This window comes from Cetorhinus maximus, chromosome 7 (assembly GCF_964194155.1).
Source record: "Cetorhinus maximus chromosome 7, sCetMax3.hap1.1, whole genome shotgun sequence".
Classification (NCBI taxonomy): Eukaryota; Metazoa; Chordata; class Chondrichthyes; order Lamniformes; family Cetorhinidae; genus Cetorhinus; species Cetorhinus maximus.
The window spans coordinates 67,393,233-67,419,138 of NC_135885.1; the positions used below are offsets into that span (position 1 = coordinate 67,393,233).

General features: G+C 43.8%; 1 protein-coding gene across 6 annotated transcripts in view; it reads right to left on the minus strand.

The window, feature by feature from the left end:
- Nucleotides 1-25,906, minus strand: part of gab2 (GRB2-associated binding protein 2) — a 354,556-nt gene that overhangs the window by 18,112 nt on the left and 310,538 nt on the right. For all 6 annotated transcript variants that reach the window (XM_078545684.1, XM_078545682.1, XM_078545681.1 and 3 more), the window contains 3 exons: nt 16,067-16,304; nt 4,358-4,956; nt 2,749-2,843 (listed from right to left, as the gene is read on the minus strand). In XM_078545684.1, coding sequence (XP_078401810.1) covers nt 2,749-2,843; nt 4,358-4,956; nt 16,067-16,304 — 932 coding nt within the window. The remainder of the gene's footprint in view (nt 1-2,748; nt 2,844-4,357; nt 4,957-16,066; nt 16,305-25,906) is intronic.

Genomic DNA, 25,906 nt, shown 5'->3' on the forward strand with positions numbered 1-25,906 from the left:
CATACTGTAGTTATGATTATTTAGTCAGTTCTTGTTTCTTATGTAATACATGGGGAGACTTGTGTCAGGATAAGTAGTATCAATGAGCAGCTGTTTCACAAACAAGCTGGAAAAATAATGGAAATACAATTTACTAAACATTGTTTCTAGGTCAAGGAAATTACAGCAGAATACTGCGGGCGGGCCAATTGTGTGCCCAGCGTATTTCTCGACTCCTGAGCATAGTGGGAGTGGGCGGGCGTGCACAGACCATCAGGTCCAATGGCGACCCGGTGGCCTGTTTAAATGAAGGCCTGGCAGCCTTTGCAAGGACGCTCACGATGGCCGGCAGAAGGGCTCACCAGAGGGCATCTGTTGAGCATGCAAGTCCGGAGGGTAGGGCAGCGGTGCAGTGTGCCCCTCAGTTCTTGGATGAGTGCCTGGCTGCCCTCCTGGAGGAGGTGGCAGCACGGCAGGAGGTCCTGATTCCAAAGGACGGGAGGCAGAGGCCTCCCCACCTGATCAAACGAGCCTGGGAGGAGGTGGCCGAGAGTGAGAGCTCCCATGACATGGCGCGAAAACCGTCACCCTTTCCTCCCGACCCCCACCCCCGCCACCCCTCCACCCCCCCGCCCCACCCAGCAACCCTAAGTACAGTTACAGCATTGAATCCTTCACGGCATGTATCCCTCGCTGGGTGGGCCCATGTTGCTCATGCCTAGTTCACCCTGAGAGGGTTGCGCTGAGATGGGTCCTGCACCTGCAGCATGTGTGACACTGACACCCAGAGTATAGAATGGGGTTGAAAGTCAAGGATCTGCACCGAGGCAGAGTGCTGGAACTGGGAAGCATGTCAAAGTCAGGGTGCTAACACGGTGGGAGGGGAGCTTCCAGATGGTGGGACACCAATCCATCTGCTGGCCTTTGTGCTCCATGTGCTTGTGCTTCCTTGCTTTGCAAGATTACACCTTGTGCTGCCAAATGTGAAGGAGGCAGCATTTGGGCAATGGGGTGGGGGTGGCCAGCCTGGGCTTGTTTGGGTGCAGCTGCGGGGTAACAAAGAACTGGAGCCCTGCAATGTCCCACACTGGCTGGGTTGGCAGGGATGTGATGGGAATCCAGGTACAGGCTGGACCAATCAATGCTCTTCTCTCCTTTTCAGGAGAAGACTGCGCACAATTCCGCCGAGTGGATGCGGACTGGCGGAGGCCAGGCCCAGTTGGCCATCTTGGCTCCTTTTGAACAGCAGGCCATGGATCTGGAGAGGCACCATGCACCCTGACCTGAAGGCTGTTACTCCTGTCCAAGCAGCTGGCATGAGTTTTGAAGTATTCCTGCTCACACAGGCAAGTAGCAGTAACTTTCACAATAAATATCTAACAGACACCATTGCGACCCCACTCACCCCTCTTATCCCGCCCGTGGATGAGGTTTATACAAATGTCTCCTACCCGCCTGCCTGTTGCGCCCGTGCAACATCCTGAAGATTGCACGGGCCCCAAAAAATTGCAATCAATTGCTGCCTCAAGGGCCTTAAGTACATGATTAATAAATGGCGGGTGTGCATCCGAGAACATTGCGCACCCGCCCACCTAAATATCGCAATGGTGCGTGGTGACGTTGGGATGCTCGCCCGATGTCACCGCGCATCATTTTACGTGTCGGTGTGCGGGGCCCGCTCCCACACACCAAGGGGAAAATTATGGCCTATGTCTTTAATTTAAGGTAAAATAGAAGGGGTCATGTGAGTTGTTCTGAAGTCTGCTTGACAACAGGCCTGGGGTAGTATAACATCAAACGGAGGCCCAGATTGTTTTACTGGGCAATTGTGTAAAGTGTTCATGTTTGGCGACAATGGCAGCAGTCTCTGAGTTTACAATGGGTAGACTCAGAATCTCCCAAAGTCCCAGAAAGGGGTTGAAATTATGAGGTTGTAAATAGTTGTGCTGTAAATTGTCCATTTACTTCGAAGATGAAAGACAGTTGGGATCAAGAATAGCTAATCAGCATTATTACCTGGATGGAAGGTTAATGTGTTCCATTTTGCCATGGGGAAGAGCACAGAAGAAATCATTTTTGAAATCAGGTTACAGGCTTCCCTACAAATCAATGAATCTCACAGACAGACAGCAGTTTTGTTTGATCAGCGGAGAGATGCTGCTGCTTGGTTTTGTGAACTACAACACCTGGGTGTAGGAGGGATACAGTCTCTAGTCAAAGAGACACATCCTCTCCAATTCTGGGAGATTTGTCCTGGCGTGGCCAGAGGGGAAGGATAATCAGGACAAGCATTGCAGCTGGTATTGGATTTAGGAAACTCTCTGAAAATGAAGGGAAGTGCCTGGAGGCACTTGAAGTTAGGACTCAGCGAAATGAAGGAAACATGAACCTGTTGAAAGCTGGGAACAACTGTGGATTGTTTGATATAACAACTGTAATCCCATGGAGAGTGCAGTGTGTTATATACATAAAAGGAGAACGCGCCATTCTGTAGTTTAAAGTATAAGTTGCCTACCAAACTTGTGTTTAGTTAATAGTGTTTTAGTCATTTGTTACAGTAAAAATCTTATAACGTGAAACCTCGTAGCATCGTCACTTTCAGTTATTGACTGGGAGTTTGAGTTTCTTTTTAAATGTTATCGGTCTCTACAGGGATCATAACAAAGTAATACAAGGTTTGCCAAAGTTACAGAGAGTTTCAGGATACCAATGCGTTACAATTAATATGAGCCATGCAGTTGTAAAAAATAATTTCTTTATGCTTCTTACCAAGTAAGAGCTGAATCCATCATGAACAGATTCCATGGAGTAGCCTTCATTATTTGCAGCGTGACATGGATAATCATATGTTTCACATGAAGAAGCTGGTTGGAAAAGAGTTTACAGATGACTAAACCACTAGAGAAACGGGATTATGTTATTATTCCTCTGAACATGGTAATTTCAGCTTTTGTTATACAAAGATACATATAAGGGTGAATTTTCTGATTCCTGGCAGGAACCCTCAATCGCCAACAGCACAAATTGGAAAAATTAAGTGCATATCAGAAATTGAAATCCAACCACTGGTAGCAAAATGCTGAGCAGTGCAAGCCTAAATTTCTGATATTCCCTGCTGACGGGTGAGACCCGGGTTACTTCCACATTGTAAAACATGCATTTAAACTTGAAACAGGATTTTTGACATTAAATCACAAATAATAAATTATGAAAAATTTGTAATTAAATAGCAAGGCATTTGTACACTTCTATTTTTGCTTGTTAAATGAATTACAAATGAATCTTGACATAAAGGAAAAATGATGCATCACAATAGACTCATTCACCAGGAATTTCCTCAGGGGTTCTCCTGATCTGCCATTGAATCTATGAGGTCTGCAGGAAACCTGATAAAACAGTCTACCCAGGGTTTCCGCTGATTGTCTGTTGTAGTTACAGTGGTCGATGGGAGATTCCCCCAATAAGGAAATTCCCAGTGTTATTGTATAATATTTGTCTCTCTAGTGTTGACTTTCAAATTAGTTTAGCACTGGTATCAGTGCAGCATAAATGTCTGTCCATTCTCTTTGTTGCTGTTTACCTTCCTTACAGGTTTCTCCAGACTATGCACCTGCTGGGACCATGAAGACAATACAATAACCTGCTTGCAAGTTACAACCAATGTCACTCTCACCTGACCATCCACAGTGATATGAGTGACCTGACAGAGATAGCTGCCCTGATATTCCCTCCCTCAAGAAGGCCCTGGCCTTGGTTGGTAATTTCCCAAAGATGTAAAGCATAGATCAGGAACTCGGTGATTAGGTCTTAAACCTGAATCTTTGCATTCTGTATTGCTGCACATATGCCCCAATGCACTGGACCATGATTATGGCCATTATATTACTGTTTATTTTCAAGAAAGAGTGGGATTGTGTCATATCATCACCACGTCTACCCAATGCACTTGCATAGCTGGACTTTGAGCTCTGGAATGTGAAAAAATATTGATATTGCAGACTTCAGTCTAATCTCTGTAATACCTTTCCATTGTAGGGTTAAAGACAGAAAATGCTGAAACACTCACAAAACAATGTTCTGACAAAGATTTTTCCCAAATTGTTTTCTCCTATGTTTTCTCCCTAGATGCTTTTTGACCTGCTCAATATTTCTAGCATTTCCTGTTCCTATCTCAGATTTCCAGCTTTTGAAGTTTTTTGCTTTTTGTTCATTTTGAAGTCAAGGTGGGATGTGGTAGATTGTGGGCTATTGCAGGGGTGCCACTGTGGAACAGTGAAGAGATAGGACTTCCAGTCAGGGGATGATATACCTGGAGCTACCTGGCAACTTTACAAATATAGCATTTTAAAATATATCACTTGTGATTTCAAGTCATTACCTCTGTGAAGTCTGTTGTTATCTACTGCTGGCAGAGTGTTCCTTCTAGGGATTGTTGCTGCAGATGATGCTTGTTTTCCTTTGCTATAGCGAGTACATTGCTTGGGGCTGCCCCATTCTGGCTTCGGATCTATCTGTGTAGGCTTTGGTGGCCGTGGAGGAGGTGGAGCTGCTGAATCACCAGAGCCTGTGGATAGCGAGTTGTGGTTTCTGTCAAAGGTGAATGTCCTTGGAATATTATAACTGGACATAGGTGTTGATGGAACGTCATAGGAGTCTGTAGAAATCTCACTAAGTCGCCTACAAAGAGTGCTATTGGGAGTGTTAAATGTGTACACCTCTTCCTCATCATTGTCTAACCCAGGTGAGCCAAATTTGACCACACCATCACATCCCAGACTCCTAGGCAAATCATAAGCTGTGATATCCCTTTGTTCCAAGTGTTGCTTTTCTGGTTTTGGTAAAATATGAAAGTCATGGATTTGCCCACTAACCCCATTGACACAATGTGAATTAGCTTGTGGTAACTTCTGTGAGGATGTGTCTCCATCTCTCTTTGCAGAACCAGGCAACTGTGTAGACTGGGAAAAACTGGCACTCCTGAATAACACAAATAGAAACAAATAGCAGTGAGTTTAGCACTTCATCTTATTGATCATGCCAATGCTACAATAATTCTTTCACGCTCACCAGTGAACATTATGTTCTCCAGCTTAGTACACGCGATGAATTCACTGATTAAGTTCAGGCTGAACAATAGCAGAAGTGGAAAAGATGGAGAACTTAAGAACAAATTTCAAAGACTATAATTATAAAATAAAGTGACGAACTGCCATTTAATACAATATTTGAAAATGGAGGAGTGACAGAGGATGATATTACATCACTGGTCACATCTATGCAAGAAAATATTAAACCATGAATAAAAGTTAACATTAACACCAAAAAAGTTTCAAGTTTACTGTGTTTTCCTTGAGTGTAAATTTACTCCAACAGTCAATGGATATTTCTTTGATTAGATCTTTGAGCCATTAATATACTTGGTTTAAAACACAACTACAGCTGATCAGCATTATTATAAATAAGCAACATTTTATTACCAGGAGTTGTAACACTCAAAAAATCATCCTGGTGTGTAGCTTCACTCTAACGCATAATTAATCATGTTAATAGAAAGAGACTTTCTAAAGCTACCTTGTGGCTCAGAGGGGAAAACAGAGCACTGCGCTGCCATGAATTAGCTTATCACAATTGTGGTGTCAGTAGAGGGAGGAGCGGGATTAGAATTCACCTTACTGTACCTGGCCAGGTCTGTCTGTTCAGGAGGATATAAAAAATTCCATGACACTATTTGAAAATGAGTGAGGGAATTCTCCCATTGTCTTGGCAAACATCATTCTTCAAAATAGATTAACTGGTCATTTATCTCATTTATTGTGTGCATTCACATTTGCCTACTTAAGAGCCATGACAACATTTCAAAACTAATGCACTGGTTATTAAATGGTCAAGAATGTCCTGAGAATATGACATACACTATATAAGGCACTGGGCAGAATTTTCCGCTCCCATTGGTGGCCGGCGTGTTTGGCTGTATGAGCGGACAATATGGTGACAAGGCCAAGAATCGGTTTTACGCCATCGTAAAACCAGTTTATGATCGTCTGCTTCACACTTCAGTGGGGGGGGGGGGGGCACATTTCCCACCACCGCACATCGGAAACATAATTTCAATACATTAGCATTTCATTATAAGGCCAGATTGCCGGAACACCCTACGCTGGATCATCCGGGCACCTCAGCATGATTGCACGCTGACATGTTTCACAATGTGCACCTGGGCGAGCTGCATTTCACTCAGGACTTTGATTTTGTTTGTTTATCTTGCTTTGGGTAGCACTCGAGGTCATCAGTGCCAGGCTTCACAAGCGGCACCACATCACTTTTAGGGGGTTCATGGGCAGGTCTCTACCTACCAGACCAGCCGTAAGGCAGGGGTGGCTTTTCAACGGCTGCAGGGCTATGGCTTGCTTGGAGGAGGAGGAGAAGTGGTCTCAGGCAAGGGAAGAGGTTGCAGGGTGAGGGCTGTACTGGGGTAGGGGGGTATACCAGGGAGTGTGTGGGGACACATGTTGACACATGTGCAATTGGCCTCAAGGTTGTAAGGGCTAAGGAGGCAGTCTCCAGAGGAGATGAGGCCAGATGGAGATGTGAGGGTGTGTGTGAGAGAGTGAGTGGTGATGTCCCTTGACCTGGCAGTGAGTGAGATGCCAGTGAATGTGTGATGGCCTTGTGAGTGTGAGAGTTTAGGGTGATGAGATGGTTGCCTGACCCTGGCGGCACAGATGAGATCATTCAACCTCTTTCTGCACTGGATGGCCAACCTCTTCTGTGCAGCTTTGGCACTAACCACCACTACCACCACCTCTCAAACTGGAGTGGCGAGATTGCTGGACTTCCTACAACCAGAACAGGACTGGAGGACATCATGGCGGGGCTCCAAAAGGCATTCCAGTGACAGTTCACAACTCTTCTTGGCTTTCAGGGCTATGTCTTCACTGGAGCAATTCTGGGCTGCAAGCATTGAGAACTGTGTGTGTGTCTACAGTTTAAATATGGCGCCTGGAGTGAGGAAACTGTGAGGTAATGGCGTGGCAGGCAATTCAGAGGCCGCCCACCAGCGAGACGGCATGTTTCCTGTGGCTGCATAATTAATGAGGTGGGAAGTGGACGATTTGGTATGAAAGCCCGCCATTACGACCGACAGGTAAAACACCTTTTTTCACATCCGCTACTGCATTTCGTGCAAATCAGTGTTGATTTCCACCCATTGTCTTTTTTTCTCAGGCAGTGAGCACCACTGATTATCTGCTTATATAGCATCCATACATGGGCATTTTCTAGCAGATGGCACCAGCTTAGGTATATACAGTTACGTAAATCACTAAAAAGAGCACTGCAAGTTGATAAGATTACAAAGAGTGCTACCAAATTACAGGGGTCTATTTTTAGAGGAAGAGAATACAAAACCACAGAGTGATGTTACAGTTATATAGAATCTTGGCTGGACCACACTTGTGTGCAGTTCTGGCCCCCTTACGACAAAAAGAATATTGAAACACTGGAGAAAGTGCAGAAAATATTCACAAGGAATTGGAAAGGTGCAACTATTGTTAGAGATTCAGCAGGTTGTGGTTCTGTTTTCTGGAAAAGAGCAGACCAGGAGGTGATTTGATAGAGGTCTTAAAATTCATCGGCTGGACATGGAAAAATTGTTTCCACTTGTGGGTGAGTCCTGAACAAGGGGCATAAACACTGGCCTGGATTGTCCATTCTCAATAATGGAACCAGCCACAAATTTGTAAATGACACAAAAATGTGCACAGGAATTTGAAGAGGGCAGAGGAAGCCATTTTTGAGATCAGGTTACAGGCTTCCCTATAAATCAATGAATAATACACAGACAGTAGAGATTTTTGTGTGGTCAGCAAAGAGGAGAGGCTGCTGGCTTTATGAGCTACCACAGCCAGATGTTGGAGGGAGACGGTCTCCAGTTGAAGAGACACATCCAACAGCCGTCTAAGGATTCTGGGAGATTTATACTGGTATGATCAGGGGAAAGAAGAGTAATCAGAATAGGCTTTACTGCTGGTGGTGGATTTAAGGAACTCTCCAAAAACTAAGCAAACTGCCTAGAGACAGTCACTTGAAATTATTACTCAGTGAAACGTGGATGCGGAAATACATTAGAAGCTGGGAGCAACCATGGACTGTAATTCTGATGAGGATGTGATGGATGATAAGTATAAATAGGGAATTTCACTTGCACTAGTTAAAGTTTAAGATGCCTACAAAAAGAAAATAGTATTTAGTCAATAGAGTTTTTAGTCATTTGTCACAGTAGAAGCTTCTAAAACATGACATCTTGCCATATCATTCTTTCAGCTAGTAACTGGAAGTTCAAATCTTTTATTAAAAGTTGGGGATATGAATGCGTGGCTCAAAGACTGGTGTGGGAGATGTGAGTTCTGGTTCATGGGGCATTGGCACCACTACTGGGGAAAGTGGGATATGTACTGTTGGGATGGTCTATACCTGAACCGTGCTGGGACTGGTGTTCTTCTGAGCCATATAACCAGGGAAGTAGAGAGGGTTTTAAGCTAAGTAGTGAGGGCAAGGGATCAAATTTGGGACGATGTGGTAAATCAAAGAATAGAGACAAGGCAAAAGAAAAAGGTATTAATACAGGAAATGAAAAACGGACCTTGACAGGAAGGGGTAGAAAGAATAAATCGAACAGTAAATCAACAGATGAGACTATAGGTTATAAAAAGAATAAAAGGATACAACTAAAGGCTCTGTATCTGAATGCATGAAGCATTCAAAACAAAACATATGAACTGAGAGTGCGCGGAGAAATAAGTAAGTACAATTTGATAGCAATTACAGAGACATAGCTGCAGGAGGACATGGACTGGGGCCTGAATATTGAAGGGTACAGGATATTTAGTAAGGACAGGAAGCGAGGAAAAGGTGGAGGGGTGGCTCTGTTAGTTAATGATGGTATTAGCACAATAGAGAGGGATGACCTAAATTCAGGAAACCAGGGTGTGGAAACAGTTTGGGTAGAGATGAGAAATGGTAAAGGCAAGAAGTTACTTGTGGGAGTTGTGTACAGGCCCCCTAATAGTAACCACATGGTAGGGTGGAGCATAAGGAAAGAAATAATGGGAGCTTGTCAGAAAGGCACAATGATAATCATGGGAGATTTTAATCTACATACAGGCTGGGAAAGTCAAATGGGCAAATGGAGCCTAGATGAAGAGTTCATAGACTGTTTCCAGGATAGTTTCTTAGAACAGCATGTTCTGGAGCCAACCAGAGAGCAGGCTATACTAGACCTGGTATTATGCATCAAGATGGGGTTGATTAATGATCTCATAGTGAAGGCACCCCTAGGTAGCAGCGACCATAATATGACTGAATTTTATATTCAGTTTAAGGGAGAGAGGCGTGGGTCTGAGACTATGAGCAGGATTTTTCAGTCAGCGTGCGGTGACGGGCCCGACACTCTGACGCCTAAAATGATGTGAGATGGTGTCGGGCGTGTGTCGCAACGTCATCGCGCAGACCCGCGATATTTTGTTCAGCGGGCGCAGGCTGGAGTTGGCTCTGCGCCCGCCAATACGTAAACAGCCTATTAAGGCCATTAGGGAAATAATTAATGTAATTGTTAACACTGCCTGTCTAATCTTAAGGCTGTGGGGCAGGCGAAAAGGCCAAGCGGCCTTCATGTTTTTTAGGAAACCTCATCCATGAGCATGATGGGGTTTCCTAAAGCTTTTATTAATGAAATTTTAAAAATTTCCTAAATATAAAAACATGTCACATGAGGGGACATGTTTAAATAAACTTTTAATCTATTTATTCATTAATTACAATAGCGATTCAATCTCCCTGAGGCAGCTCTATGCCCCAGAGAGATTGAAGCACTGTTTCATGCACATGAGCGAAAGAGTGCTGGCCCTGACTCTCTCTCTTCCCACCGCCCGGACAGGTAGCACTGAGCATACGGCTCGCGTCTTACGCTGGGCGGGCCTTAATTGGCCTGCCCGCATAAAATGGTGGCGCGGAGGCAATCACAGGTGGTGATCGGCTCCATGACTGCCCCCACCCACCCCCGCTGAGCCCGCCCGCCAACTGAAAAATTCTGGCTATGTTTTTAAACTTAAATAAGGGCAATTATGAGGGCATGAAAACAGCGCTGGTTAAAGTGAATTTTCAAATTAGGTTAAGGGATAGATCAACAGAGATGCAGTGGACCTCAAATGGTGGTAAATTCCAGGTTGCTTCCTGTTTCATGTGAGTGACAGGTTAAGGAAAGGACTATTAGGAACATCAGCTTAGTGTTTTCGGGGCTGCTGGGAAGATTCACATTCTTGGGATATTGGAGCACTTTGGGAACATGGGAAGATTACAGAAAAGGAATGACCTTTGCCTAAACTGAAAGGACTTCAATACCTTAGAGGAGAGGACAAATAGAACAGTGAGGGAGGATTTAGCCAAACATGGCAGGGGCAGGGAAAGTTTAGATTTAAGACTGGCGACTAGCACAATTGGTTCTGTTCCAGCATCCTTCCATCTGTGAAAGATGATGGACATGCAAACAACAAATACATTTCAGATGAGGTGTCTTCTTAAGGCACACCTTTACTGATGGCTGAAGAGGCCAATCCTTGATAGGCAGGTTCTGTCACAAGTGCCACACATGAAGCTGCCAAGTGTCATTGTGGGTTCTTGTTTTCAGCATTGGCATCTGTTGCCAAGCCTCTGTGGCCACTAGTCACAGTGGTGGTGCACGCCAGCCCACAGGAGGCATTGCATTTTCCTCTGTCGTCAGCTAGCGACTCCCACATGTAATAATCGATGTCTAGGGCCTTCATGTCATGCTTACAAGCACCCTTGAAATGGGGCTTTGGGCTTCCTACTGCTTATCTGGCTCTGGCTGCCTCTCAATAAAGTCCTCAGGTATGCAACTGACTTCCATCCTGCAGATGTGTCCGAGCAAATCAGGACAATGGACATGGTGCACAGCAACAACTAACTACTCTATTAAAATAGGAGTAGTATGCTTAGTTAAATAAATAGCGTGAAAAATATTAGCCTGAACGCTGTGGTCAGCACTGTATGCTGTTTCTTACATTTCTAGCTGTGGACTTTTTGTGGGCTTTTGAACAGCATGATATCCTCAAAAGGTATTTAAAACACTGTAACAGCCTCCATAGGATATCTAAGACCTGTGAGAGCAGGACAAAAACAATGGCTGGAATTTTCCGGCCCCCCTGCTGGCAGGATCTTCCGGTCCCGCCACAGTGAATGGACTTATGAATGGCTCGTCACATCAGCTGCAGCGGGATCCGCTGTGCTGGGGGGGGGGGCAGAGAATCCCAGCAGTGTGTCTCTTCAATCAGGTTGAAGAATCCTCACTAAGAAGAGGGGTCTAAATTATATAATGCTCAGCTCCCCTCTCCCCACTAGGATCACGATGTACCATCAAACCAAACACGCATGCAGCATGTCAACTTCCCGCTGTCTGCTCATTATAATGAGTTCCATGTGCAGCCAGTGATAACAGTGTTGTTCACTGGCTGAATGCGTCAGCAAATATCATCCCAGCAGCAGTTCTGAAGACTTGTCCTCCTGAACCAGCCATGCTCCTAGCCAAGCTGTTCCAGTGCAGCTATAACACTGGCATCTACCTGACTATATGTAAAATTGCCAGGAATTCCCTGTCTACAATATCAGGACAAATCCAACCCAGCCAATTACTGCCCTATCTCAATCATCAGCAAAATTGACAGAAGTCATCATCTGGCTCAGTTCATTGCACCCTCGCCTTTGAATCAGAAGGTTGTGGGTTCATGTCCCACTCCCGGAAACCAAGAACTGTGATTGTAGTCGAAAGAGTTGCAATCTGTGACTGTTGATAACTTGAAAGAGTATCAACCATACTATCAAGTGGCACTTACTCAGCAATAACTTGCTCACTGATGCTCAGTTTGGATTTCACCTAGGCCACAGGGCTCCTGATCTCATTACAGCCTTGATCCAAATATGGACAAAGGAGTTAAGTCCAGCCATGAGGTGGAGTGACTGTCCTTGATATCAAGGCAGCATTTGACCGTGTGGCATGAAGGAGCCCTAAAAAAATTAACATCATTGGAAATCAGGGGTATAACACTCCACTGTTAGAGTCATATCTAGAACAAAGGAAGATGGTGTGCTCACTAGAGACTAATCATCTCAGTCTAGGAACATTACTGTCGGAGTTCCTTAAGGGATCATTTTCAGCAACTGTTTCATCAAAGACCTTCCCTCCAACATCAGAAGTGGGGATATTCACTGATAATTGCACAGTGTTCAGTAAAATTCATAATTCTTCAGATATTGAAGCAGTTCATGCCTGGATGCTTTGACACCATTCAGGCTTGGGTTGATAAGTAGCAAGTAATATTCATGCCACACAAGTACCAGGCAATGCCCATTGCCAACATGAGAGAATTTAGCTCTCTCCTCTGGATGCTAAACAACATTACCATCGCTGAAACACCCATCATCAACATCCTGGTGTTTACCATGGACTAGAAACATAACTGGACCAGACATATAAATACTGTCGGCTACAAGGGCAGGTAAAAGATCGGGAGTTCTGCAGTGAGTAACTCACCTTCTGACTCTTCAAAGTCTGTCCACCATCTATAAAGCAGAGTCTGAAGCGTGATGGAATACTCTCCGCTTTCCTGGATGAATATACCTCCAGCAACACTCTAGAAGCTCTACGCCATTGAGGACAAAGCAGCCCGCTTGATCGGCACCCAGTCCACTGCCTTAAACATTCACTCCCTCCACCACTCGTGTATCATGGCTTCAGTGTGTACCATCTACAAGAAGCAATGCAACTGCCAAGTTGCCAAGCCCAATTGTCAGGTCTCCTTCGACAGAACCTACCACCCCGTGACCTCTACCACCTAGAAGGAAGAGGCAGCAGATACATGAGAACACCACCACCTGCAAGATCCCTTCCAAAGCTCACACCATCCTGATTTAGAACTACATAGCTGTTACTTCACTGTCGCTGAGTCAAAATCCTGGACTTCCATCCCTAACAGGGATCCCTAGCAGGAAGACTGTGCACCGGACTAGTAATCCAGAGAACCAGGTTAATCCTCTGGGGGCATGGGTTCAAATCTCACAATGCCAGCTGGTAAGATTTAAATTCAATTAATAAAAAAATCTGGAATTGTAAGGTAGTCCATGGTGACCACGACATTATCATCGATTGTTGCATTCTCACCTGGTCTGGCCCACATGCAACTCCAGACCCACAGCAATATGGTTGTCTCTTAACTGCCCTCAAACGGCCTAGCAAGCCACTCAGTTCAAGGGCAATTAGGGATGGGCAACAAATGTTGGCTTTGCCAGTGACACCCACATCCCATGAAAGAGTAAAAAAAAACAGCACTCTGGATGTACCTACATCATATGGACTACAGCAGTTCAAGAAAGCAGCTCACCACCACCTTCTTAAGGGCAATTCAGGCAAAAATGGCACAGCAGGCATGCAAAAAGCATTGTACGCTGATCGACATCATGATTTGCCTGCTCTGCATAACTGTAGAGGGTTAGCTGCACACTGGCTAAGGCCCTTACCAAAATGGTGTGATTTTGTATGCATCAGATGCCGTATTAGTCCCTCAACAGCAGCTCTAATACCCAAATGGGTGGTATGAATCCCATTTTGCATCCACAAAGGCTAAATCAGGAAATTAAAACATTTAATTCAATCTAAAATCATGTACAGAAAACAAATTAAAGAGAGGGAAAGAAAGATGGGATTAAGATAGAGACAAAAAGAAAAAGAAACTCCAACAATAATTAACAATTAAAATCTGAAGAAATGAGACTTAATGTTCAAATGTTAACTTTCAGTGTCAATGAAGTTGTTTGGCAATAATTAGGACTTATTTTTCCATTTAAAAAATCACATACTTGAATGGAAAAGCTCTAACTTTTTCTAGTGTGGTTAGAAAGTATATATGGAGAAGTGCATAAATTCAAATTTCAATGTAAGGTCTATTGACAAGGTACTGATGTAGTGGAATTTATGGAGGACCAGGAAAAATCCTACAGCAACTGCTGGATTTCTGCGAATAACTGAATGGGCAACACTGGAAATTGCTCCCTGATTTACTCCTTAATAAAGTGAACATTGATAGCATCACCTTTATCATTATTATAAAATCTAAGTGATTAGCAGCAGAGAAAGGGAACCAAAGAGGCTTTAAGGTAATGAGGGTGAAAACAGCTTTGGGGCAGGCTGGGTGAGAGCGGGCAGGGGCGGGCGCAGAACCAATTGCCACCCGCAATCGGTTGCGCACCGCCATTTTACGCAGGCGGGTCAATTAAGGCCCGCCCAGCATAATTCGTGACCGGTAGCGCATGCGCACGAAAGAGCACAGTGATCCCCATGAGGCACGGAGCTGCCTCAGGGAGATTGAACGTATATTGAAATAATTAAAGAAATGATTTAGAAATTTATTTAAACATGTCTCCTCATGTAACTGTGTCATATTAGTGGGGACATGTTTTTATATTTGTGGAAATTTATTTATTTATTTAATAAAAGCATCAGGAAACATCATCCCCCTCGTGGATAAGGTTTCCCGAAAAACATGAAGACCACTTGGGCTCTTTGCCTGTCCGCCAATCTTAAGGTTGGACGGGCAGCGTTCATAAGTGGCTCAATTAATTTCTTAATGGCCTTAATAGGCTGTTTACATTGCGGTGGGTACGCAGCTGACTCCGGTGCGCGCCCGCTGAACGAAATGACGGTGCGCAATGACGTTGGGATGCATGCCCGATGTCATCGTGCATCATTTTACACATTAGTGTGTCAGGCCCGCCCCTGCACACTGACCAGAAAATTCTTTCCTTGGAGAAGAGACAAAAAATATTTTAAAATTAACAGAGAAAAACAGGGAAAAGAGTAAGGGTTAATATTCCAAAAAACAACAGACAATAGGAAAGGAAATAGTTACGACTTCAATGAGGATGCAAGAAAATAAGTTAGCAGAATTGATAAGACTGCTCAGAGATGAAGAAGGGAATCTAACCATGGAAGATGAGGCATGGCAGAGATAATAAATAAATATTTTACATTGCTTTTACAAATGATAGTAGAAGTAAATGCAGGAGGTAAACAGATGAGCATATGTTAGATATAACTGTAGAAAAGGAAATGGTTCTGAAAAAAAAAGCAGAACTGTTTCCAAAGAGTCAGTATCGAGATGACAAAGATTTAAGCTAATTGACAAAAAAAATCCAGGGGAGAAATGAGGGGAAATTATTTTACACAAGTTGTTACAATCTGGAATGCATTGTTGAATCTGCTTTCACTATCCATTCAGGCAATCAGAGCCTATACAAGTTAAAGACAGAAATGTCAGTGTACTTCAATTTTGTTTTCTAGACATGTTCGCCCCAGCAGCATGAAAATAAGGGTCTAAGGCATTACACAAGTGTGACTCTATTATAATCTTGCAGTACTGGGTTTTTATCATTAGAGGTCATCAGTGAACTATCTAAATGCCTGAGCAGTTCCAGCATTTCAACTTTACTCCATAGGCTATTAAGCTCCTACATAGATATTTTTAGAAGAATTTTGCCTTCAAACAGCAAGTTGCAGAATGTTTAGCCTTGAAACATTTAGCCATTGCTGTTCTTTTCTATGTACAGTAGCTCTGCACCAATGAGAAATCAGGCTGGACCATACACAAATTATAACGTAAACTTCCATCAAGCTTCAAGCCATAACCGCAGAAGAACGAGAATTAATTTTTGCAAACACAAACACACTTGTGAACTGGGTGATACTGGTCAAACTCATTTCAATCACTCAATTGAAAAAATAATGAAGAATGATTGGTAAGCCAATCTTCTCATCAAATGATCATCTCTGGCATATGTTGTAAATTAATGTTGATGAGTTCAGCTCCAAGTTGCCTGTGATTCCGATTTAACATATGCAAAACATGACCCAACTCTGTTACATGTTCTGATGACGGCTCATAGTGAGACGTTTTCCTGCTATTTTGAAAAGCAAATTATATGAATTTTGCCTCTTGCATTGTATTCAGCTGTAGATTCATACCTAGTATTTTCTCTCTTCTTGCTCATACACTGGTGCAGAAAGAGGTAGTCCTGTGGTGCACTGGATGAAAGAATGGGCTGAACCTGGATTGGGTTTTCAAATGTAAACATTGATGACTGACTGGCATGTGAAGAGCTCTGTGTGCTACGGTCTCCAACTAGAGCTTGCACAGAACCACCAAAGTCAGCAATGGATGAACGAGGAGCCTGAGATCCAATTGCAGCATTCCTGGCAACATCTATATAGAACAGAAATGAATCATTTCATTAATGGGTTTCTACATAATTCAAATATAAAAATACAAAAATTAGAAATAAATAAGTCCATGTCAACAGAATTTAGTGTTAAAACACGTCAGTATAATAAAACACAATGAAATGCGAGTCATAGGTCTAATTGTCTAAGCACTTAAACAAAGTATAAAACAATATTATAATTCACTTCATCATCTTCAGCTATAATTTGTGATAACATTGTAATTATCTTGGTTTGATAAGAAAATAAATTATAGTTTTATTCTTGCCAATGTCGAATTTAGATTTTTTTTACATTTTCATTGTGTTTTCTAATCTTCATCCTTATCGTGCCATGGATTAGTTAATTTATCCACTTTTACACACCCTACACATGAGATAATGGACTGGATTTTTAGGGTCCTGATCCTGATGCCAAGATGAATTCTGGGCTGGGAACCTGGAGATCCTGGTGGTGGGGCCCAGTAAGCAATTTTGGGAGAGGTGTTCAGCTATGTGGTTGCCTCTGGGAGCCCCATTCAATTAAGGATGATGGGTGGGCTCCCGAGGCTGGGCGACAAACAGGAGGCCCTCCAGCACTGAAACATTGACAATCCCACAATCAGAGGTGGGAGCTGCCAATGTTGGTAGGAGAAAGAGACGGCACCTCAAGACGGAGGTGCCTCTGAAGACCATTTCCAAATTTATAAATACAAAGAGACTACAGTTGCCGGCCATCTTTGATCCACTGGATGGCCACTGGCTGTAGCTTTAATTCTATGTTTATGACAGCTGTGGGGAGGTGGCGGTGGTGGTGGAGGAGTTTCTTTGCAGGATGGAGCGCTAGCCCCACCCTGGTCTGCCACTGGGAGGCCATCTCCATCCTTTGGCCATGTTTTAGCCTCAGCAGGAGGCCTGCATACTGACTGAAAAATTCCAGTAGGCATTGACTGTGTGGTCTTAATAGGTCCTTTAGATGGCTAAATTGGCCACCATAATGTGGGGAGTGGGGGGAGGATTGTGGTTTAGTGGTGATGTCACTGGACTAGTAATTCAGAGCCCGAGACTAATGCTCTGGGGACACGGGTTCAAATCCCACCATGGCAGCTGGTGGAATTTAAATTCAATTAATAAATCTGGAATTAAAAGCTAGTTTCATGGTCACCATTATCCTGTCATCGATTGTCCATCTGGTTCAATAATGTCCATTAGGGAAGGAAATCTGCAATCCTTACCCGGTCTGGCCTACTTGCGACTCCAGATCCACAGCAATGTGGTTGACTCTTAACTGCTCTTGCAATGGCCTAGCAAATGATTCAGTTCAAGGACAATGAGGGATAGGAAACAAATGCTGGCTTTGCCAGTGACACCCACACTCCATGAAGGAATAATTTTTTTTAAAAACTTGCGAGTGGGTAGCACTCAACCCCCACCCCCATTCCAGCCTGTTCCAGAATGGCCTAGAGGCAGACGCATGTTGACTAACTGAACATACCAGCTAGTAGCAGGAAATTGCCGGCCTATCTTCCACAGCCAGATGAAAATTCAGCCCAATTTGTCCATCAGTAGGTCTCCACTTGATACATAGCCATATAAACCTTCCAGAGTTACAGACCTCAACTGTCAGTAAAACTGGGATTTGAAGCAGGTTTTGAGCTGTCAAAGGTCAGTTTGTTCAATGCTGCTCCTTTCTCAACCTGCAGTGCAACACGCAGATTTCAGCTGACCATCCCATCCATATTGCCCCAATGCTTGTGACAATGTGTTTGAAAATAGTGAATGTGCTAAACGGCAACAGTGCATGGTGCAAACCTATAGCAACAAGTTACTTTTACATATAGGGATAAGGATCCAATGGGGACAAGTCTGAGGCCTTCAGCTCTCCCAAGGGCCAACCAGCAGCAAGTTCTTTAGGAAACTCTTTCGAGTTATCAACAGTCACAGATTGCAACTCTTTCGAGTACAATCACAGTTCTTGGTTTCCGGGAGTGGGACATGAACCCACAACCCTCTGATTCAAAGGCGAGGGTGCTATGAACTGAGCCACAGCTGACACCTCAAGTTCTTTAGGAACCTGAACAAAGCTACAGAAAGGTTTATTAGACCTCCCAAAAATATTAAATGGAGGAGCTGCTTCAAAGTCAGATTGAAGTGCCTGAGCAATGCTCCAGCCCATTTGTGAAACTGGTTTGTATCTTGGCTGCCCTGGTGCTCCTCATGGCTAAAAAAAAAAATCTCCTAGCGCTGAATAAGAAGGTTCCAGAAAGTAGAGCTGAGACAATTGAAGGCTTTGTTACTAGAGGTGGAATTTAGGGATACATTGGAGGCTAGCAGGAAGCCAAATGAGCCAGAGGAGTTTGTACAGGCTGGGTAAGTTGAGCTTCAGGGGATCAATAAATGAAAATTAGAATTTTGAATTTAATGCATTGAGGGGGAAAATGTGATTAGTGAGATAAGGATATGGAAGGGGATGCAAGTGGAGGATGGATTAGACAAATCTAGCTTCACCAAAAATATAAAATTAACTATATACGTGGTGTTTACATTGAGTTGTAACATTTCAATTTCACAAGACATACTCATTCTATTTATCCTCATCTAGCAATACAGCAGATAAATCAAGTATGAAGCACCACTACTTTAAATATAATTTGATCAGTTGGTTCTTATTCATATCTTTTGAGATCATCTGGGTTCAGAGTTACTGAGGGCTGCATATGAGTCACTGAATCAGAAATTCAGTAAAAGCATTCATTCCCCAGAGGAAGAGTGAGTCATCAATGTTTAAAACAACCATGTATTGATTTTCTTAAAGGATTTACTACTTCAGTACCCTTTCTGTCCAGGGCAACTGAAACACATTCATTCAGACACAAAAACAGCTAGTGGCTTAAATTCTTCCCTGATCAAGGAACAAATTCTGAAAAGGAGACCCAGAACAATCCTGGGGTGTTATTATGCTTTTAAGGATTACATGGTAAGGATTATCTGCCATTTCTGCCTTGTTTTGGCTGCAGTAAACATATATAACAGAAAATCAGCAAAAATGTATTTTCTTAAAAAGTATGATTTTACGATCATCTTGCTGAAGCATTTGTGATGAGGTTACATGATGGATATGTAAGAACATAAGGGCATAAGATAAAAACATAAGATTTTATGGGACATCGTGGTCAGGGTGGGAGCCCGCCCCTGATCCCAATGGCTGCCTCACAGCAATTTAATGCTGGGAGGAGCGTTTATTGCTTTGAGGCAAGACTTCTGTCCTGTCTTGGTAGCAAGTCCCATCTTAGAGAGCTGCTGGTCAATCGGATAGCCGACAGCTCTGCAGACCCAGCAGTGCCGTCGGGAGTGTGACCACAGCTGCGAGTACAGGCAGTCCCACCACACCGAGGAGCCCAGGCAAGTCCAAGGTTGGTGGTTTCGCCGGACCTGTCAAAATAGCCGCTGCAAGACCGGATGAGGGGGGCTGGGGACTGGGGTTCAGAGACCAGCAGTTAGGGTTAAAGGGAAATGCTGACCTTGGTGGCGGGGGGTGGGGGCTTCTGATGGGTATTAAACTGGGGGCGGGTTAGTAAAGACAGCTTGTCTATGGCAACGGAGAGATGTAAACTAAACATGCTAGATGCATGCATTTGTAATGAGGTGCTATGGTGAAGTTGGAATTACAAGTAAATAGGTGGGTTTTAAGATTTGCGTTAGGTGATAGGTAAGGGCTTGACTTTTCAGCTGCTAAATTTCAAAAGGAGTTTAAGGGATTTTTCAACTTACGAAGTTTTCATAACTAAACAAGGGAAGGTTATTAAATTTTATTTGACCCAAAAATGGAGGCAATAAGAAGACATGAAAGATTTTAATCTTTTGGAAAAGTTGAGTTCAAAGAGATGCTTAGGACAATGGAGTCCAGGATGAAAAGGAAAAAAAAGATATTTAAGGGAGGTGTTTAGTTGAGTTGAGGTGGCTGTGTGGGGAAGATGCCCTGAGACCAGCTCTGTGCTGAGAAAAGCTGTGATTTTGAAGCAGCCATCCAGTTTCAAGTCAGAGAACTCTGTTTCCAGAATGCAGTCTGTTTTTTAAAATTCATTCATGGGTTGTGGGCTTCGTTGGCTGGGCCACATTTATTGCCCATCCCTAGTTGTCCTTGAGAAGGTCGTGGTGAGCTGCCTTCTTGAACTGCTGCAGTCCACGTGGTGTAGGTGCACCCACAGTGCTGTTAGGAAGGGAGTTCAAGGATTTTGACCCAGCAACAGTGAAGGAGCAGTGATATATTTCCAAGTCATGATGGTGAGTGACTTGGAGGGGAACTTCCAGGTGGTGGTGTTCCCATCTATCTGCTGCCCTTGTCCTTCTAGATAGTAGTGGTCGTGGGTTTGGAAGGTGCTGTCGAAAGAGCCTTGGTGAATTCCTACAGTACATCTTGTAGGTGGTACACACTGCTGCTACTGTGCGTCGGTAGTGGAGGGAGTGAATGTTTGTGGATGTGGTGCCAATCAAGTGGGCTGCTTTGTCCTGGACAGTGTCAAGCTTCTTGAGTGTAGTGGGAGCTGCATTCATTCATGCAAGTGCGGAGTATTCCATCACACTCCTGGCTTGTGACTTGTAGATGGTGGACAGGCTTTGGGGAGTCAAGAAGTGAGTTACTCATCACAGGATTCCTAGCTCTTGTAGCCACAGTATTTATATGGCTAGTCCAGTTCAGTTTCTGGCCAATGGTAACCCCAGAATGTTGAAAATGGGGGATTCAGTGATGTCATTGAAGGTCAAGGGGCGATGGTTAGATTCTCTCTTGTTGGAGATGGTCATTGCCTGGCACTTGTGTGGCACGAATGTTACTTGCCACTTGTCAACCCAAGCTGGGATATCGTCCAGGTCTTGCTGCATTTGGACATGGACTGCTTCAGTATCTGAGAAATCATGAATGGTGCTGAACATTGTGCAATCATCAGTAAACATACCCACTTCTGACCTTATGAAGGAAGGAAGGTCATTGGTGAAGCAACTGAAGATGGTTGGGCCGAGGACGCTACCCTGAGGAGCTCCTGCAGTGATGTCCTGGAGTTGAGATGACTGACCTCCAACAAACACAACCATCTTCCTTTGTGCTAGGTATGACTCCAACTAGCAGAGAGTTTTCCCCCTGATTCCCATTGACTCCAGTTTTGCTAGGGCTCCTTGATGCCACACTCAGTCAATGCAGCCTTGATGTCAAGGGCAGTTACTTTCGCTTCACCCCAGGAGTTCAGCTCTTTTGTCCATGTTTGAATCAAGGCTGTAATGAGGTCAGGAGCTGAGTGGCCCTGGTGGAACCCAAGCTGGGCGTCAGTGAGCAGGTTATTGCGAAGCAAGTGCTGCTTGATAGCACTGTTGATAACCCCTTTCGTTACTTTACTGATGACCAAAAGTAGACTGATGGGGTGGTAATTGGCTGTGTTGGATTTGTCCTACTTTTTGTGTGCAGGACATACCTGAGCAATTTTCCACATAGCCAGGTAGATGCCAGTGTTGTGACTGTACTAGAACAGCTTGGCTAGGGGCGTGGCAAGTTCTGGAGCACAAATCTTCTGTACTATTGCCGGAATATTGTCAGGGTCCATAGCCTTTGCAGTATCCAGTGCCTTCAGCCATTTCTTGATATCATGTGGAGTGAATCGAATTGGCTCAAGACAGGCAGCTGTGATGCTGGGGTCCTCCAGAGGAGGCTGAGATGGATCATCCACTTGGCACTTCTGGCTGAAGATTGTAGCAAATGCTTCAGCCTTATCTTTTGCACTGATGTGCTGGGCTCTTCCATCATTGAGGATGGGGATATTTGTGGAGCCTCCTCCAGTGAGGTTTTTGTCCACCACCATTCACAACTGGATGTGGCAGGACTGCAGAGCTTAGGTCTGATCTGTTGGTTGTGGGATCGCTTAGCTCTGTCTACCACTTGCTGCTTATGCTCTTTGGCACGCAAGTAGTCCTGTGTTATAGCTTCACCTCATTGAGAGTGAGAGAGGAGCAGCAGGGCCATTATCAGTGAGAGAGTGTGAGAGGAGCAACAGGGCCATTAACTGTGAGAGAGTGTGAGAGGAGCAACAGGGCCATTAACTGTGAGAGCATGCAAGAGGAGTCAGAGACCCTTAAAGAGCGCAGAGAGAGGCGAGAGGCCATTAAAGAGCATGGAGAGCAGCTGTTTAGCAAGTAGGATTGGCGAGTATTGCTTGTCTTTAAAATAAAAGGTCTTTAGTTTGTGTTTAGGTCTCTAGTTTTTTTTCTTTTTCTTCTCTTTTCTTAACAATATCTTGTTAAGTATGAGATCAATACTGGTGTGTTAAAAAATTACAATCAAGTGTAAACATAGAAACTAGGAGCAGGAGTAGGCTATTTGGCCCTTTGAGCCTGCTCCGCCATTCAATATGATCATGGCTGGTCCTCTACCCCAATGCCTTATTTCCGCAGGGAATTCTTCAAATATAAAGAGCAGGGATACTAAAGTAATTAATTAAGTAATTAAATAAAATACGATAGCGATGGCAGGATGGGTGATGTGTTGCTGCTGCAGCATGTGGGAGCTGCTGGACGCCAAGGTGATCCAGAGTGAACATATCTGTAGCGAGTGTTTACAGCTCGAGGAACTTTGGATTCGAGTTAAGGAGCTGGAGTCCGGGCTGCAGACATTGCGCCACATCAGGGAGGGGGAAAGTTACCTGGACACTTTGCCCCAGTAGGAGCTCACACCCTTCAGATTAGGTCATTCAAATTTGGCCTGTGATGAGCAACAGGAGGGTGTACCGGCAGGTGAAGCAGGTATGGGGACACAGGTGGTAGTGTTCGAGGAGCCTCAGCCCCTGCAGCTGTCCAACAGCTATGAGGTTCTTGCAAGCTGTGTGGACGAGAGTGGAGACTGCAGGGATGATGAGCTAACTGACCACGGCATCGTGGTACACGAAGCCATTCAAGTGGGGGGAGAAAATAGGAACGTCGAAGTGGTAGGGGACAGTATAACTAGGGGGATAGATACTGTTCTCTACAGCAATGAGCGTGAGTCCCAAAGGCTGCGTTGCCTGCCCGGTTCCAGGGTTAAGAGCATCTCCTCAGGGCTGGAGAGGAACTTGAAGTGGGAGCAGAGGGATCCAGTTGTCGTTGTCCATGTTGGTACCAACGACATTGACCAGAAAGGAGGTTCTGCTGAAAGAATTTGAACAGTTAGGAGCTAAATTAAAAAGCAGAACCTCCAAGGTAATAATCTTAGGATTACTACCTGAGCCACGGGCAAACTGGCATAGGGTAAATAAAGTCAAGGAGTTAAATGCATGGCTCAAAGATTGGTGAGGGAGGAATGGGTTTCAATTCATGGGGCATTGGCACCAGTACTGGGATAGAAGGGAGCTGTTCCAGTGGAACGGGCTGGGACCAGTGTCCTGGCGAACCAAATACCTAGGGCTGTAGAGAAGGCTTTAAACTAAATAAGGGGCGGGGGGTTCTGGAGAGGGCATACGTGGGCTTACAAAGCAAAAGGATATGGCAGCCTTGCAGGGCGGTTATTTAGCTAATGATACCCAGAGTGTGACAGGAAGGGGCAAAGTGTACAAACATTAAAAAAAAGGCACCAAATAGGGTTAAAGGGGGAAAAAATGGTGAAAAGGCAAAATTAATGGCTCTTTACTTAAGTGCATGTAGTATGCAGAACAAAAAAAGCTGAATTAACGACACAAATAGAGGTTAATGGGTATGATCTTATAGCCATTATGGAGAAGTGGTTAGAAGGAGATCAAAGCTGGGAACTAAATATTCAGGGGTATGTGACTTTTCAAAAGAACAGACAGGAAGGAAAGCATGGCGGGGTAGCTTTGTTAGTACGAGATGGAATAAGTACAGTAGCAAGAAATGATCTTGGATCGGAAGATGTAGAATCCATATGGGTGGAGGTAAGAAATAACAAGGGGGAGAAGACACTGGTGGGAGTAGTCTATAAACTCCCTAACAGTAGCTATCATGTAGGATAGAGAATAAACCAGGAGATAATGAGGGCATGTAAAAAAAGCAAATCAAATTGGCAGAGGTAGCCACGAGCAAGAATTCATGGTGTGCATTTGAGACAGTTTTCCAGAACAATATGTTGTGGATCCAACCAGGGATATTTTGGAACTGGTAATGTGTAATGAGGCAGGTTTAATAAATGATCTTGGAGTAAAAGATCCCTTAGGAATCAGTGACCATAACATGGTGGAATTTAGCATTCAGTTTGAGAGTGAGAAACTTGGATCGGAAACAACTGTGCGAAACTTAAATAAGGGTAATTACAAAAGAATGAGGGCAGAGTTGCCTGGAGTGGACTGGGAAAGGAGTTTAGCAGAAAAGACAGTTGATGAACAATGGCAGACGTTTAAGAAAATAGTTCATGACTCACAACAAAGATATATCCCAGTGAGAAAGGAGGATTCTAGGAAGAGGATAAACTAACCATGATTAGCCAAGGAAGTTAAGGATAGTGTCAAGTTAAAAGAAAAAAACATACAAAGTGGCAAATATTAGTGGTAACCCAGAGGATTGGAAAAGTTTTAAAAACCACCAAAAGATGACCAAAAGAATAATAAACAGGGGGAAAATAAACTTTGAGGGTAAACTAGCAAGTAATATAAAAATGCACAGTAAGAGCTTCTTTAAATATATAAAAAGGAAGAGAGAGGCCAAAGTGAACATTGGCCCCTTAGAGAATGAGGCATTGGAAATAATAATGGGGAACCAGGAAATGGCAGAGGACTTGAATAAATACTTTGCATCAGTCTTCATGGTAGAAGACCACTAATAGCATTCCAAACATACTAAATCATCAAGGGGCAAAAGGACTGGAGGAAATCAATAAAATAACTATCACTAGGGAAAAAGTACGAGGGAAACTAATGGGGCCAAAGGCCGATAAGTCCCCTAGACCTGATGGGTTGCATCCTAGGATATTAAAGGAAGTAGCTACAGAGATAGTGGATGCACTGCTAGTAATCTTCCAAGAATCTTTAGATTCTGGAAAAGTCCCAGAGGATTGGAAAACTGCCAATGTAATGTCCTTTTTCAAAAAGGAAGAGAGACAAAAAACAGGTATCCTTAGGCCAGTTAGCTTAATATTCCGTCATCCGGAAAATGTTAGAGTCTATAATAAAGGATGTAATAGCAGGGCATTTAGAAATGCATAATTAAGCAGAGTCAGCATGGCTTCATGGAGGGGAAATCATGCCTGACAAATTTATCAGAATTCTATAAGGAGGTAACAAACAGGATAAATAAAGGAGATTCAGTAGATGTAATATATTTGGATTTCCAAAAGGCGTTCGATAAGGTACTGCACATAAGGCTACTCAATAAGATAAGAGCCCATGTGTTGGGGGTAGTATATTAGCATGGTTAGAGGATTAGCTAACTAATAGAAGACAGCGAGTTGGGATAAGGGGGGCATTTTCAGGAAGGCAACCTGTAACTAGTGAAGCGTCACTGGAATCAGTGTTGGGGCCACAATTATTTACAATATATGTTAATGACTTAGACGAGGGAAGTGAATGTACTATCGCCAAATTTGCGGATGGTACAAAAATAGGTGGGAAGGCAAGTGGAGAGGATGGCACAAAGATTCTAG